The following is a 15149-nucleotide window of genomic DNA, read 5'->3' as shown; positions in this document are numbered from 1 at the left end:
GTAAAGTTTTTGTGTAAATATATAAATTCTAGAAACTAAAATAATCCCCATATATAAAATGTAACTAAAACACCATGTGTATGTAATAAGGTAAGGTGTATACTGTAATATGCAATATTATTGAGTGTGTTTATATGCATGCATTAAAATACAAGTAAAAAAATAAATATTAAATAAACGTGACGGCATAAATTAATTAATACTAAATTAAAAGAATTAATATTGCTCATATGAAAATACATCGAAAATATATCAAATAAGAATAAAACAATTGTATTATAGTAAGATTAAATGTTAGCAAACAAACATTTGCTTAAGATGATTTTTTTTTTTTTAGGGTGTAAAAAGTATCTAATAAAAATTGCATCAATACCCTAAATTTAATTTTTTATTTCTTTTGAGATATCCTATAAAAAAATGTGTTAATATTTTTCTTATTTTAGTATCAATACATGCAAAATTAAATAACTCTAATTATGATTTTTTATAATATTATATAAACGCAAATAAACATGTTTACATACACAAGGCAATATATAATAGAAAGTTAATATATATATATATATATTTTTTACGTAAATATAATATTGCTTATTTCTATTTCATCTACATCCCCAAAATAAACAAAAAACTAAAAGAAATGGGAAGGGAAGAATTTAATAGTTAAAAAATTTTCATAAGTTATAATATTTTAAATAAAAATTTCATATTCAAATTATATATTCGCCATTTTTAAGGGCAGCATTTATTTATTATTAATTTGTTAAAATTTCATACAGTTGTAAAATACAGGTCTTTTGCTGCAAAAAATAGCAAAACTAAAAAAATATGCAAAATAGCATAAAAAAGGTAAAGTAAAAATATTGTACATATAATAATGTGCAATTATTCTTATATGCTTAATTAATTTGCCTCCATACAACATAAGGAGTAATTTAAACATTACACAATAATAAATTTAAAACTAATGGCCAATATATTACTATGGAAAAAAAATTAAAAAAAAATGCAAAAAACTATATCCTTAATTATTCTTCATCTTCTGGAGGAGACTCCACTTCATAAATCCAATACCTTAAAAAAAATAATGAATTTTTTTATATAATAATAAAGGAATGACAAAATATACACATATATAATATTTCACACATGAGGTAATGGTGTTCCAATAAATACCAAAAAAAAATCATTTATATGTAAATATGAAATGCAAAAAGGTGTGCAAGGAAATAGTAATGCTATTTCCAATACCCCGTCTTATTAATGTAATTGATAAACATGTTCTTTTATATATTTTAATACATTATAATATGAATACATATTATAATGAACAATAGGGTTTCCCCGTCAAAAAAACGAGGCGCATTTCATTAATCGTTCAAAGTTTAATAAAATTACATATATTATTATTGATAATGCTTTATTTATCTTACCATTGTCGTCCAATAACTTTGACTGTCATAGTTGTATGGACAATTTCATCTAACATATACAGCATTGTGAAACAAGGAATAGCTATACTAAAAATAATAAGAGTTGGGATCCAAAAAAATAAAAACTCGACTTTTAAAACCAAATTGTGATTTCCCCATACATTTAATCTTGTTCTAGACCAAAATGGAATGTTTTGTTGACTAACGTTAAATAAATATTCCATTGGTTTTGTTTCATCTCCTTTAATCATTTTTTGGCCATTCACAATTATGATGTTTTGTTTAGGAACATTTGCCCAATAATCATCCCAATGATAATTATCAAAATCATATTCTGATTTTCTTGTTCCATCCTCAGTTAAATGATCATGAGGATTCCCATGGTGATGGTCTACATGATGGTATAATCCCTTTGTATGTTCTCCATGGCCATGACCATTTTTTTCGGCATATGTTTTGTCGTGAATATCTTTTATCTTATTGTTAATAACTTTTTTTGTAGTTGTAAATTCATTGTATTTGAATGGGAAATTTAATACTCTCTTTGGGTTTGCATAATAAATTTTGTGATTACTAGTTAACTGATTTATATTTCTTAAACCAAAATATAATTTGGAATTCAGATTAAACATTTTATAGTACCAAAATGATAAACATTAAATATATTTATAATTGAATTTGCTACTCAAATATAGATAAATACTGTATGCATACTATTTTACTCAAAACATATTATGCTTTTCTGTACTATTACAAAGATAAAATATAAAAATTATGTGAACAATAATTTGTGCAAAAATTATTATAATCAATTTTTATACAATCGAAATAACAAATTCTTGAATTATGCAAGTGTATAAATTCCATGTGTATATAATATTTTATTCGTTTGCTTGATTTGGCCGTTTTATACTAATTTATCATATTATCATTTTCTGAAATATTTTTTAGTATAATAAAAAATATGATATATATAATTTTACACAAATATCATAATATCCATTTATACTTTTATTATTTTAGCAAAATAAATATATATATATATATATATTTTTTGTGTTTATATTTTATTTATTTTCCCTATTAGTACGTTTAAATTGGTATTACACCTTTGTTCCAAAAAAAATAGTGCAATTTTTTTGTTTCGATTGTAATTATTACAAAAAATAAAAATACGCATATTAATTTCACAATACCTTTATGCAATTACTAATCAAATTTAAGTTATATTTTCTATAAAAAAATAAATAAATGATGCTTAAAAAGGATAGATTACCCTACGTATTTTTTTTATTATTTATTTATCAATTTATTCATTTTATATATGAAAGCATTTATTGACTTTAGGGTTAATAATTATATATTTTAAACGACGGTTTTTAGATTATATGTGCAATATTTGCAAACAAAAAATATATACATTAAACTTACATTACATATATGTATAGCATACAAACAAAAGTATATTTATGCTTTTCATAAGGATAGGGTTTAATTTTTATACATGTATATATTTCGTTTCTATGACCTACGATCCTTATAATTGGTATATTCTTCGGGTGTTAACATTCATGTCCTATAAAGTATAGAACAATTTTTTACATATTTACAATATATATATTTTTGAAATACATTTTTTTATAATATGTCACCACACATCCAATAGCCTTAACGAAACAATTATTATAATTTATTATAATAAAATGGGAAAAGCATTATATACATTTTCTTTTTAAATGTATAGCAATTTTTATATTCACACTTCTAAATATGCATCGTCTATTAAACACATATTTATATGATTATAATATCAAATTATTCACTTATTAATACTGAAAATGTAATTAATTAAAAATAAAAAGGAATATATAATTTTACAGATAAATATGCAACAATATAAACTCACTAAACAAAAATATGTAGGTAAAACCGTGAATACTGTAAGGGATTATATACAACTTATGAAAAGAAGAAATGATATTGAAATTACTTCCTATTAAGTGTTAAATATATTATTACAATTTTTATCGATTATATTTTTATTTCCATCTTTTAATTGTCCTTGTTTAATCCTTCTGTTTTCATTTGAACTAGTTGATTTTTTAACAACATTACGTCGTTTTTATTATCATTTTGCCATTATTTTCGAAAATACACACACACATTACATATACAGTAGATAGCAAAAATGAAAAAAGGAATAGTAAACAAGATTATGTATTTCTCTCTGAATAGATCTAATGTTTTTATAAAGCAAAATTATTCCATGTATAGGAGTATTGCACATCACAAAACAAAATTTTGTGTTGACTTGTTCAATTTGACAAATTCTAGTAATAAAAGGTACTTTAATGATAGTACTGATAATGATATGACTATAGACTGGGAAAATTCAGAGGATATAGCAGATTTGCTTTTTGAAGAATATAAAAATGTAGATCCATTAACATTAAGATTTGAAGAATTAGAAAATATGATAATAGATACTGTAGTAAATAAAAATCAAAAAAAGCTAAGTGGAAGATGCAATGAAGGCATTTTAGAAAATATACAGATGGATTGGTTAGAGAGATATAACGACGAAAATGCATAGATTTGTGTGATTGATTATTTTTTTGTCGTTGCTATTAATATTATTATTTGATCATTTATTTTTTTACTAATTGTCTATTATTGATATTTATTATAATGTACATATTATTTTTACAAAATTTTCCATTTTTATTTTTCCATTTTTTGGTGTCTATTCGTAATTTCACTGATTGATAGTTCCACTCCACCAATTAATTTATACATTATTTGAAAAGCTCTTTATCTAATTATAATATATGTACACATTTTTGTTACAATTAATACAAAACTATCATAAAATTTTATTTCAATTCGAGTACTAAAATGTGAAAAGTTATATATTATGAATATTTTTTAAATACACTTATTAATATTTCTATATTTTTATTCCTCTACAAATTATCTTATATATTCAATTTTATCACAAACTTAGGTCATCCATTATATCCCCTCTAAATTATATTTAATCAATATGACCATTTGCTTATTTCCTTTTTTTCTCTAAAAGTGTGTTATTGTATAATTTATTTTGAAATAGCTTTCTAGTATTTGAATGACCAGTTTTGTATATATTTATACCTACATTTCTTATCTAAATTTCCTTTTATTTATATGTCTATGCTTATATATCTCTGCACATGTTTACATGTATCTCTTACTATTTTAAAATCGTATTATTTGCGTGCATCAATATAATATTCTTGAAAAAAATAAGCCGCTTATTGAAATATATTATTTATGTAAATGAAATAAAAAAATGTTCAACGTGGGCTAAAAATATGCATAAATAATTTTAATATATTAAGTATAATTACAATCTTAGAAACATTAGTAAGAATATAAAACGGTAATTATTATCGTGATTATTATTACTATGATTCAGTAAAGTTATTCTTTTCTCCTTTTCTAATTATAAAAATATTAAATTGTCTTAATTTTATAACTATCTTGCACGTATGCATGATTTGAAGGAAAGATACCTCATAAAAAATAACAATAAATAACAAACCGATAAATATATTTAAATCCAAGTTATAAGTTTTTGTGCATCAAAATGGTTTCAGGAGTTCATGTATCCGACGAATGTATTTACGAGTTTAATAGGTTGAAAGTCAAGCATTTGCACAAATATATTATTTATAAAATAGAAAACTTGCAGAAAATTGTTGTAGATATATTAGAGCATGATATGGAGTTAACATCATTAGACAATATTATAATGCGCATTAGAAACAATTTAAAGAGCACAGAGTGTAGATATATTATTGCAGGTATTATATATAAATATTTATTAGATTGTATTTTATAAATATATTAGAACAATAGTATTGTATTTATTACAGCTTTTTTCATCTCTTACTTTTACTATTTTTGTAGATATGCCTGTCCCAACTCCTGAAGGAGTACTGAGAGACAGAATCTATTTTATTTTTTGGTCACCAGGTTTATCGAAACCAAAAGAGAAAATGTTATATGCTGCATCTAAAGAATCATTAGTTAGAAAAATTAATGGAATTTTTAAAAGTTTAGAAATTACTTGTGATATAAATGAATTTGAAGAAGAACTTAAGGGTATTATTTTAAACACATAATTAGGGATTATATGTACTCCTATCCCAATTTATTATTTATTCATATAAAGTAGACTTATGTATACATTAAGATTCCTATACAATAAATACAAACCCATCACGAAGAAAAAGTAATAACAGATGGGAATTATAAATAAACAATATCACAATATATTAGCGATACACTGCAACAATTTTGAATTATTATTCTTTTAATACGATCATATTCTTTCATTCTTTTAATATCCTTGTATTAATGCCAATGGTCAATTAACTAGCCACATGTTTTCTAAGACAAATATTAAAATTAAATAGTTAAAATAATATATTATAAGTATTCAATAAAATTTGTATTTTTTTCCTATTAAATGTATCTGTCAATAATTTAATGTTTGCATAAAAAATTACCTTCTTCATACATATTATGGCTTTTAATTTTTTGTTTATAATTATATTTTTTTATCTGACTATTTAATAAATTATCCCGAATTTTTGATTGTATATTAGTTTTCATTGATTCTAATAGCTAATAATTTAAAAAAAACAGCAAAAAAATGTATATAGAAACATGGATGTAATAATATATCATGATTATTTAAATGATTTATTTTTATATACAAAAAAGTATGATCATACACATAAGTGTATTGCGTGTAGTGTCTAAAATATTACGCAAGCAAATCCAGGTAAAAAAAAAGGATTGTACATCGAAAAATTTACCCTTCTAATTTTGTGGATTTTTAGTAACACATATAAGAACTGAGACGTCAAAAACATCCTAATGAATAAAATTATAAATACAAGAGTATAAATGATTTAAAATGTTTTTGAATAACAATGAGTTCATTATTTCATTCTTCATAATTCTATTTTTTATTCCGATTTATCATATGTGTTTACAAATTCATTGAAAAGCTAAAGCTCGCCATAGACAAAAATCCTTCTTTAGCCACGTTAATTGGATTTATTATGTATGAGAATATTCCTGTAACATTTAAATGGTCATTTTATATTTTTATATCATATTAAATAAGATTATTTGCTAATAAATATAAAAATAAGAGAAAAAATAAATATATGTTTTCTTGGGGTGCATATATTTTGCTTAATATTTTTATTTACCGTAGAAAGATATGATAGACACACAACTAAAGGATAATATATTAGCTTAAATTAAAAATATAAAGAAATTATATAGTATATATTTGTATATACAAATATCCACACTTAAGTTTTCTTTTTATACTACTTATCTATGAATATGAAAATTGTTATGGCCATTTTTTGTACCTAAAAATAGTCCGCTATCAAAGAAATTCCAATCAATTTCTAATAAAAGTAAAACGAAAGAAACAATTTTTTAAGTTAAAAATATAATAATTAATCATCTATATTACAATTTTTTTAACATACCATCATTGTCCTTTTCACTATTTATAAACAAATGCGTTGAACCTACAAAAGGGGAGAACATATATGAGTTGTTTCAAAAAATAAAAATCTAAAGAAATAAATTGATAGCATTAAAGCTATATATATATATATAGAATATTACTCTCAAAAAAGTTAGAAGAAAATAATTGTGCTATTATTTGTAGTGCAACAATGGTTATCCATATTCCTGTACCAATTATTTTAAAGTATGATGTATTTTTAAGTATCTAAAACATGCCAAATATATACACTATTCGTAATTCAACACATCCTTCATATTATTATGATAAAACAAACCCGATGTGGCAGAAAACAATTTATAAAAATTTAAAATCTCTATATTCCCAAGGAAGAATTGACTCTTTGAAAATATAAAAAATCATTAATAATAAGGATGTTTGAGGAGCATTAGACCATTCCCCATGCATATATGTATATAGATTAAAACCATATGCATTTGCTTATTTTAATTTTTTGAATACTATGAAAAGGTTTATTGCTATGATAATTGATCCGAATGATATAAGAGTAATGGATACATTTTCGAAACATTGTTTCAAAATATTAATGTTGTCGCTTTTAACTTTTCCGTTTGTGTTCTCATACTTGCTCAGACGATTTTTTCTGAGCATATAATCTAGTATCATTTTTAAATTGGGTGGTTAAAAAATATACACAAAAAAATAATAAAAAAATATATGAATAAAACAAAAAGACATATATGTTAATTGTGCAAATCAAAAAACAATAAACTTCTTTAAAAAAATAAATGAAAAATGTGTTGATAAACAAAAGTATAGAAAAAATAAATATCGAATGTACAATAACACAAGTTTTCAAAATTTAAAAGGTATAAAAAAATTTAGGAGAATGATACTCCTATATTTAATATAAATAAGGCATACGTGTATATACATTGAAATATTTATTTTTCATTACATTAACCTTTAAATTAACTACTTATATCCCCATATTTCAGAACTAAAAAAAAGCATTCCTAAGTTAGGTATGCTTTTATACTCATTTTTTCATTATTTTATTTTTTTATATTTTTATTCAATTGTGAAATTTATATAAAAAAGTTGTAAAAAAAACAAATAAAGCAATCAATTAATTTTTAAGTAAAGACGAAAAATAATGAAGCAATTTATCATATAAAATAATACCAAAAATGAAAATATACTGATAAAAATTGCAATGACAAGGTAGTTATATCCACGCATGTATATGATGCGGATAATAATCCAAAAAGTATAACTTAAAAAAATAATAACATAATAAATAATCATAATGCTATAGCATTAAATGATCAAGAGCATTAAAAATATACTGAAATAAATATATATATGAGTTTATAGACTCATCAGTTTCACTGAAATGCTGCTAGCGCACTTGCAACGACGCCAACAATGGTTTTCATATTACGTCATTTTAAATAAAAAATATGCTATGTGTATACAGATATATATAGGATATAAATTATGTAAACATATTTGGATTCATAAAATCCAGTGATGCCTGTAACACTTTATTAGGATCGCCTTTATGATCAGTCATGTCATTATTTTCTGGATCTGCGTTTTTATTTTTTTTATTTTTCCTTTCTCTGGGTTTTCTTCCTTTTTTCTTTGGAACGTCATTAACATTTTCAGGTTTTTCAATAGTTTCGCCATTTTCATTTTTTTCTATAACATTTTGATTATTTTCTCCATTTTTATTTTTATTTTTTCGAGGTTTTACCCTTTCATATTTTCTTTTTGGCTTTATAATCATATTTTCCTTATCTAAGTTTTCATTATCTTTGCCAATTTTTTTCTTTCGTGTTTTTCCCTTTAATTGATGTTTATTTTTTTTGGACATTTTTATTTTTCCAGGATTTATTGTATTCTCTAATTTTAATGATAGCTCTTTATCATTATATCCCATATATCTAATATATATGTTCTCAAACCTTTTTCTTATTTCGTCGGTGTCTGGAATCATGTCATAATGCAGATTATTAATAATCGCAGTTTGTTGTTCCCTTTAAAAGTTAAAAATAAAAATAATGTATATGTATATGCATGTTTAAAGGAAAACAAAGATTTATCTTTAATAGATATTTATAAATACTTATTACTATTTATAAGTATTAAACAAAACGAAAAATGTTAAACATTTGCCATGTTGTATGAATGATCATTCAACATGCGCATCATTTATTATTTTATTTGTTTATTTCTTACTTCCATTTTATCGTAAATATTTTATTACAAATAGAAGAATTGAGAATATTCTTATAGTCGTATGGAGTAATCTGCGTCAATAACCTTTTCTGATTATAACCAACCTGTTGAGTGTGAGGTCATAAAAAAAATATATATATTATTATTCTATAAAATTAGTAAATATATGCATGTGCTTGTATATGTGTAGGTTTATTTATTTTTCTACTAACAAATGCAAATTCATTTGCTTTGGCTTGGGCATTTTCCAAATTATGTCCACTATTAGTTGCGGTATTTTCTGTGGGAATTGTATTAATAGATTTGAAAAACTGCAGAAAAATTGAATTCAAGTATACATATGATAGGTGTATATTAAGAATACTTTTTTCAATACATGCTTATGAAAAATATCGTATCTATCTTCGCAAGCATACTAATACATTTATGTATAAAATATATAAAAACATTATAAAATTTAAGTTTATGGAAAATTACTTCCGTAGTTTTATCCTCGATAAACGATTCCTTGTTTTTATTTTTTTTTTTCCTTTTCCTTGGTCTCATTTGGGTTTTCAAATATTCAATCTTTAGAAAAATAAAAAACATAAATCATATAAGATTAGTTTCATTATATATGTGCACATATCGCATATATTTGACTTTAAAAATAGTATATTTTCTTTCTATATATGCACCTATGCATATATCGGCGCATATATTAAATGTTTTTCATTCTTACCATTCTGCCATCGATGTCTCTTTGATTAAAGTACATTATTAATGAATTTATATTCTGGAAAAGGGAAAATATACAAATATATATTTATATATACCTAAGTCATCTGATAAAATTCATGAAAATAAATCGAATTCTCATACATCATCACAAATATGTACCTGATTAACGACGATTCGTGTGTCTCTAAAATTTGAATTTAGATGATTTCTGTTTTTTCCTAATACATGAAAATATTGATCCAATCTATAATTGTTTGAAAATTCAATCATGGGCCATATAAATTTCATTCTATCATTAAATGCATCTTTTAATATTTTTATAATTTGCTCTACATTATTTATAACACAAGTTAATCCAAGTGTGTTTTTTATTTTTTCTATACATATATGAATTCTTTTTATTATTAATAAGTCAATCTTTTGAAAGTCTAATTTGCCCATAAAAAAGGATAAATTTTTTCTTTTTAAGTTTCGTATATCTTTTTTTTTAAATAAAGGTAAAAACTGTTTGTTATTATTTATATTATCATTTAATGTAATTATGTCATTTATGTTTTGTTTTTTAAATACTTTATTTACACAAAAGCTAAATTTTTTGTATTTTTTCCTTATTGCATTCATACTATTAATCCTGTTGGTTTTTCCTAAAAAACTGTTATATAAACCAACTTCTTTTAAATATGCTAATAAATTATTTTGCGGATAAGATAATTTTTTAATATTTGCGAATTTTTTCCCATATAAATTATTGTATTGTTCGCTTAATGCGTAATTCATGCCATTAATATTATTATAAGATTGAAGAATATTTGCCAGTTCCATTTTCTTCGTTTTATTTTTTCTTAATCCTTTTTCTTTTTTTGTTCCATCTTTATTTGTTTTTTTTCTTTTTTTAGTTTCGTTAATTTCTTCCTCTATTTTTTTCTCTTTATCACCACTCTCTTCGCCAATTTGGTTTTTATTGTCTCGTTCGCCATAATCATTATTGTTAATTAAGCCCTGGTTATTATTATTTTCACTTTTTTTATAATCAGAAACGATACTATCTAGTATTTGAGTATTAATAATATCTTCTTCCTTATTGTTCATAACTAATTTATCAATTTTATTGGCATATATCGATTCATTTCCTTTATCATTTAATAGTAAATTTTGAATTTCAGTACTATTCTCGCCATTTGTATTATCAGGGTTTTCATTTTTTTTTTTTTTCTTTCGTTTTTTTTCATTATTATTAGGAGAGCCTTGTATAGGGTCTATCGGAATTCCATCGAGGGTTACATTGGGTGTATTCCCCTCTTCATTATCACCATCATTTTTTTTTTTTTTTCTGTATTTTCTTACTTTGGGGGTTTTATTAACATCATTATCTATGTTATTTCCTCCCAACTGTTCCAGTAACTCACTTTTGCTTGCTTCTAAAAGTTTGGCTACGTCATTTTCCATAATTTTATTTGGATCATTGTGTATACCAAATCCAATAGAAGAAACATTATCATTAATTTTTAATTCATTATTTTTTTGTAAATTTTCTATAGATATATTATTTTCAGTTCCATTGATTATATTTAAAAGAGGTAAATTATTATTTTGTAGTGATTTTTTACTCACTCGTGGTTTTCTCGGTTTTTTAGCTCCTTCTTCCTTAATAGCATTTTCTTTACTATTATTTTTTTTACCTTTGGTAGTGTTTTTATTATTAATCATATCTTCATTAGTATTTGAACGTATTAGTGATTCATCAAGATTCATATTATACATAAGATTATTGAAATTATTATTTATGCTATTCAACAGTTTATTGTCAATGTTAGCATTCTCAATATTTCGTGCTTCAATATTTTTCATGTTTAATTCATTATTAATTATGTTATTTTCTAGATTATTATTATAAGTGCTAGAATTCATTCCATCATAAATGGATATATTTTCATTATGCAATGGATTATTTCCACTTGTATTACCCGATTTTTCAGACTCAAGTCTATTATAATTTTTGATAAGATTCATTTGCAACTGATAGGACGAATTAATAATATAATTCGAACTTATTAAAGAATATTTTTCTAAAAGAACTATTAAATCATTTAATCGATTCGGATAATAATGCTTTAATAATGGTAATATCTGAGCATATTTTGTTTTGTTATTGTTAAATTCATTATTCAAAAATATCCAAATATATTTAGGATCTATTTTCATTTGATCGCCACTTGGCATCATTTCTTTATTTGCATTGTTATTGTTTTTGTTTTCGTCCGTAGTTGAACCTTTGTAAGAACTTAATTGATTATTATTACTGCCATTTACCTCCCCATTATTTATAAAATCAGTACCAGGGGTGGTGCTTTTTTGTGTAGTTGTAAAACCAGGCCAATTGGCTTGATTGGATGCACTATTTACATTGTTTACATTTCTCATTAATATATTTTCAGCTTGTTGGCTCATAGGATTGGGAATTGAAGACATTTCATTGTTTGGATATGCTAATGTGGGTATATTATTTAATTTATTTTCCATCATTTTTTTTTTCCTTTTTCCTTCATTTTTTGAAGGATTGTTATCATTATTTTTTTGCTTCTTCTTAGACATTTTCTGATTTGTTAATTCTTCGGTATTTTGGCCTAATAATGCATTATTTATATTTTGATTAATAGTGATATTATTATCACTGTTGTTTTCTAGTAGATTGCTAGTTGGATTACTTAATGTAACTGCATCTTTATCCTTCCCTTTTTTCCTTTTTTTCGGAACACTCAAATTCTTATTGTCACCATTTTTGGCAATATTCATTAAGTGTGCAGGGTTAATTCCGTTGTTACCAACTAAAGAAGAGGAATCAGTTTTTGGTGGAACAAAATTTTGAATGTTATTTAATTCATTATTTGGGATTGAATTTATATTTTCAGTAAATCCTTGGGGATATATGCTTATACTATTTCGTTGCATATTGGAGAATTTTCTATTATTTTCATTATTTTCGTTTATATGCATGTTATTGTTTATATTATACATAGAAGGAGCCTTATTATCTATATATTTCGGATTGCCATTATTATTATTGTTGATATTTGGAAGTTTATTTAAATTCAAACTTAGATTTTTCGGAATGTTTCTACCATTATGATCTATCATACCACCCTGTAAATTATTCGCATTATAGTATTGATTAGTCACGTTACTTCCATCATTACTTTTGAGAAGTCCAATGTCTCTAATAAGCCCATTAGCATTATTGTTAGAAGCACCAACTGTGTTGCTTCGTCTATTATTATTGTTGATGTTGCTGATATTGTCAAGTTTATGACTATGTGTACGATTCAAAAATTGAAAGGGAGGCATGCCTTTGTAGCCGTTTATGTTCATGTTCATGTTGTTATTAATATTAGGAGCGTTATTACTTCCATTGACTCCAATACTATTCATTTGGTTCTTCATGGTATTCATATTTGGATTCATGGAAGTATTTTTGAAGTTATCAATTCCTGATTTGGCATTTTCCATATTCATATATATATTATTCATACTATTTCTAATAACATTACCTGAATTGTTCATATTGCGCATATTATTAACAAATTGATTTCTATTAACTAAATCAATACTTTTGACTCTATTCAACTTTCCCCCTTGACTTCCATTTTGTGTATTTAAACTAGAAGTATTACCAGAAATAATAGTAGATGGATCGATATTATTGTTATTATTTGCATCCATATTCCTGTATATATTGGGGATAGAAACTTTATTATTTGTGTTAATCATATTATAATTATTTTTATTATTAATATCATCAATATTTCCTTTCATCGTATTAGGAAAATTAGTATAGTTCATATTATTTATAAGGTTATTATTATTTATGTTTGTATTAACTGAATTATCATTCCCTTTTTGGATAATATTTTTCATTTTTAAATTGGGCATCATTGAACTATTGAAATTATTGTTATTGCTGGTCTTATATATCCCATTTTCGTTGTTTTGAAAATTAGGGTTTCTAATACCATAATTGATAGATGACGAATTTGATGCTCCATTCATTATATTATTACCATATTGGGAGTTTAATATATTTGTATTATTTTGATGGTTATTATCACCCATGCCATTTCTTGGCATATTAACTTGCGGCGAAGCAAAGTTTTTATTATTGGGATTCATCTTGCATTCGTGTATATATATGTATATTTAATTAAGAAAAAACGCAACACAAAGAATGCATTGTTGCCTTCTTTTCCTTTACATATAATTTAGTTTTCCTTCTTTTTTTTCACTGAGAGCAAATGCTGTCAAATGATATGGGTTATTTATTTTAAATGATGCTAAATAACGAAAAGATTAGCATCATTTTGGAAAAGTGAATTAAAAACTTATCATATTTAATTTTGTCCTTATTACATCAAAAAATATATTACAAAGAGTTTTCCTCGTATGTTCCTCTTTATTAACGAATAGGATTTTATATATATTTCGCAAAGATAAAGAATAATTAACTCTGGCCTTTTAATATTGTAATGATATAAAACCTATGTTTTTCTTACTTCAAAAAATATTTTTACCATTTAAAAAAGAGGACACTTTACATATTTATCAAAATTTTGCTATTTAATTATGAACAAAAATTAAATTAAAAAAATATATATATGCATAATAATAACAATGATAATTGTAGTGTAGTAGTAATGTAAAAATAAAATTGTAATTTTTTTATGGCAGAAAAGTTAAAAAAATAGTCGATTTTTTTTTTTATTTATATATAAATATGCACAAAAAAAATTTAGGGGATAATAAACAAGTTAATTTTGGTTTATACAACCTTAATATGGAACAATGTTTCTCAATTTTAATGAAATCGAAAAAAATTATATATAGTATTTGTAAATAGGAAAGGCAGTATATTGTACGCAATTTTACTACCTATACATGGTTACATTCTGTATTTTCCGAAAAATTTTCTCAATCTTTTTCCTTTTTGCATATATTCCATAACACCCTTTTTATATAATTATATATATCTATCTATAATATCACGATGAATACAAATCATTTAATTATAACAAAGAAAATGCAATTATATAATTTAATATTAGCGTTTCATTTGCCTGTCTTTAATGGCAATTAAAAATTAACGTAAATTATTAATGATAAAAATAAAATAATTAAACAAATGTTCTTTTTAATTCTTTCAATAT

General features: G+C 23.6%; 5 protein-coding genes across 5 annotated transcripts; 2 read left to right on the top strand and 3 right to left on the bottom strand.

Moving 5' to 3' along the window:
* Positions 1-1028: 1028 nt before the first annotated feature.
* On the bottom strand, positions 1029-2065 carry PVVCY_1103880 (cytochrome c oxidase subunit 2, putative; the record flags this gene model as incomplete). The annotated part of the gene is made up of 2 exons (XM_008625991.2): positions 1029-1074; positions 1434-2065. 2 exons carry the CDS (start codon positions 2063-2065, stop codon positions 1029-1031), a joined length of 678 nt encoding a protein of 225 aa, XP_008624213.2.
* A 1556-nt stretch (positions 2066-3621) lies between these two features.
* On the top strand, positions 3622-4026 carry PVVCY_1103870 (iron-sulfur assembly protein, putative; the record flags this gene model as incomplete). The annotated part of the gene is made up of 1 exon (XM_008625992.1): positions 3622-4026. One exon carries the CDS (start codon positions 3622-3624, stop codon positions 4024-4026), a length of 405 nt encoding a protein of 134 aa, XP_008624214.1.
* A 1032-nt stretch (positions 4027-5058) lies between these two features.
* Positions 5059-5596, top strand: PVVCY_1103860 (actin-depolymerizing factor 2, putative; the record flags this gene model as incomplete). Its single annotated transcript, XM_008625993.1, has 2 exons — positions 5059-5275; positions 5382-5596. 2 exons carry the CDS (start codon positions 5059-5061, stop codon positions 5594-5596), a joined length of 432 nt encoding a protein of 143 aa, XP_008624215.1.
* Positions 5597-5841: 245 nt separating this feature from the next.
* Positions 5842-7656, bottom strand: PVVCY_1103850 (conserved Plasmodium protein, unknown function; the record flags this gene model as incomplete). The annotated part of the gene is made up of 10 exons (XM_037634558.1): positions 5842-5864; positions 5984-6101; positions 6248-6353; positions 6476-6560; positions 6698-6742; positions 6866-6904; positions 6989-7030; positions 7131-7196; positions 7307-7370; positions 7492-7656. The coding sequence occupies 10 exons, from the start codon at positions 7654-7656 to the stop codon at positions 5842-5844; spliced, it is 753 nt and encodes a 250-aa protein (XP_037490646.1).
* Positions 7657-8488: 832 nt separating this feature from the next.
* Positions 8489-14118, bottom strand: PVVCY_1103840 (conserved Plasmodium protein, unknown function; the record flags this gene model as incomplete). The annotated part of the gene is made up of 6 exons (XM_008625994.2): positions 8489-9032; positions 9235-9338; positions 9447-9545; positions 9712-9801; positions 9956-10009; positions 10114-14118. The coding sequence occupies 6 exons, from the start codon at positions 14116-14118 to the stop codon at positions 8489-8491; spliced, it is 4896 nt and encodes a 1631-aa protein (XP_008624216.2).
* Positions 14119-15149: the final 1031 nt, after the last annotated feature.

The sequence above is a fragment of the Plasmodium vinckei genome (genome assembly GCF_900681995.1).
Source record: "Plasmodium vinckei vinckei genome assembly, chromosome: PVVCY_11".
NCBI lineage: Eukaryota > Apicomplexa > Aconoidasida > Haemosporida > Plasmodiidae > Plasmodium > Plasmodium vinckei.
The sequence above is the reverse complement of the archived record's forward strand: the minus strand, read 5'-3'. Positions and strand labels throughout refer to the sequence as shown.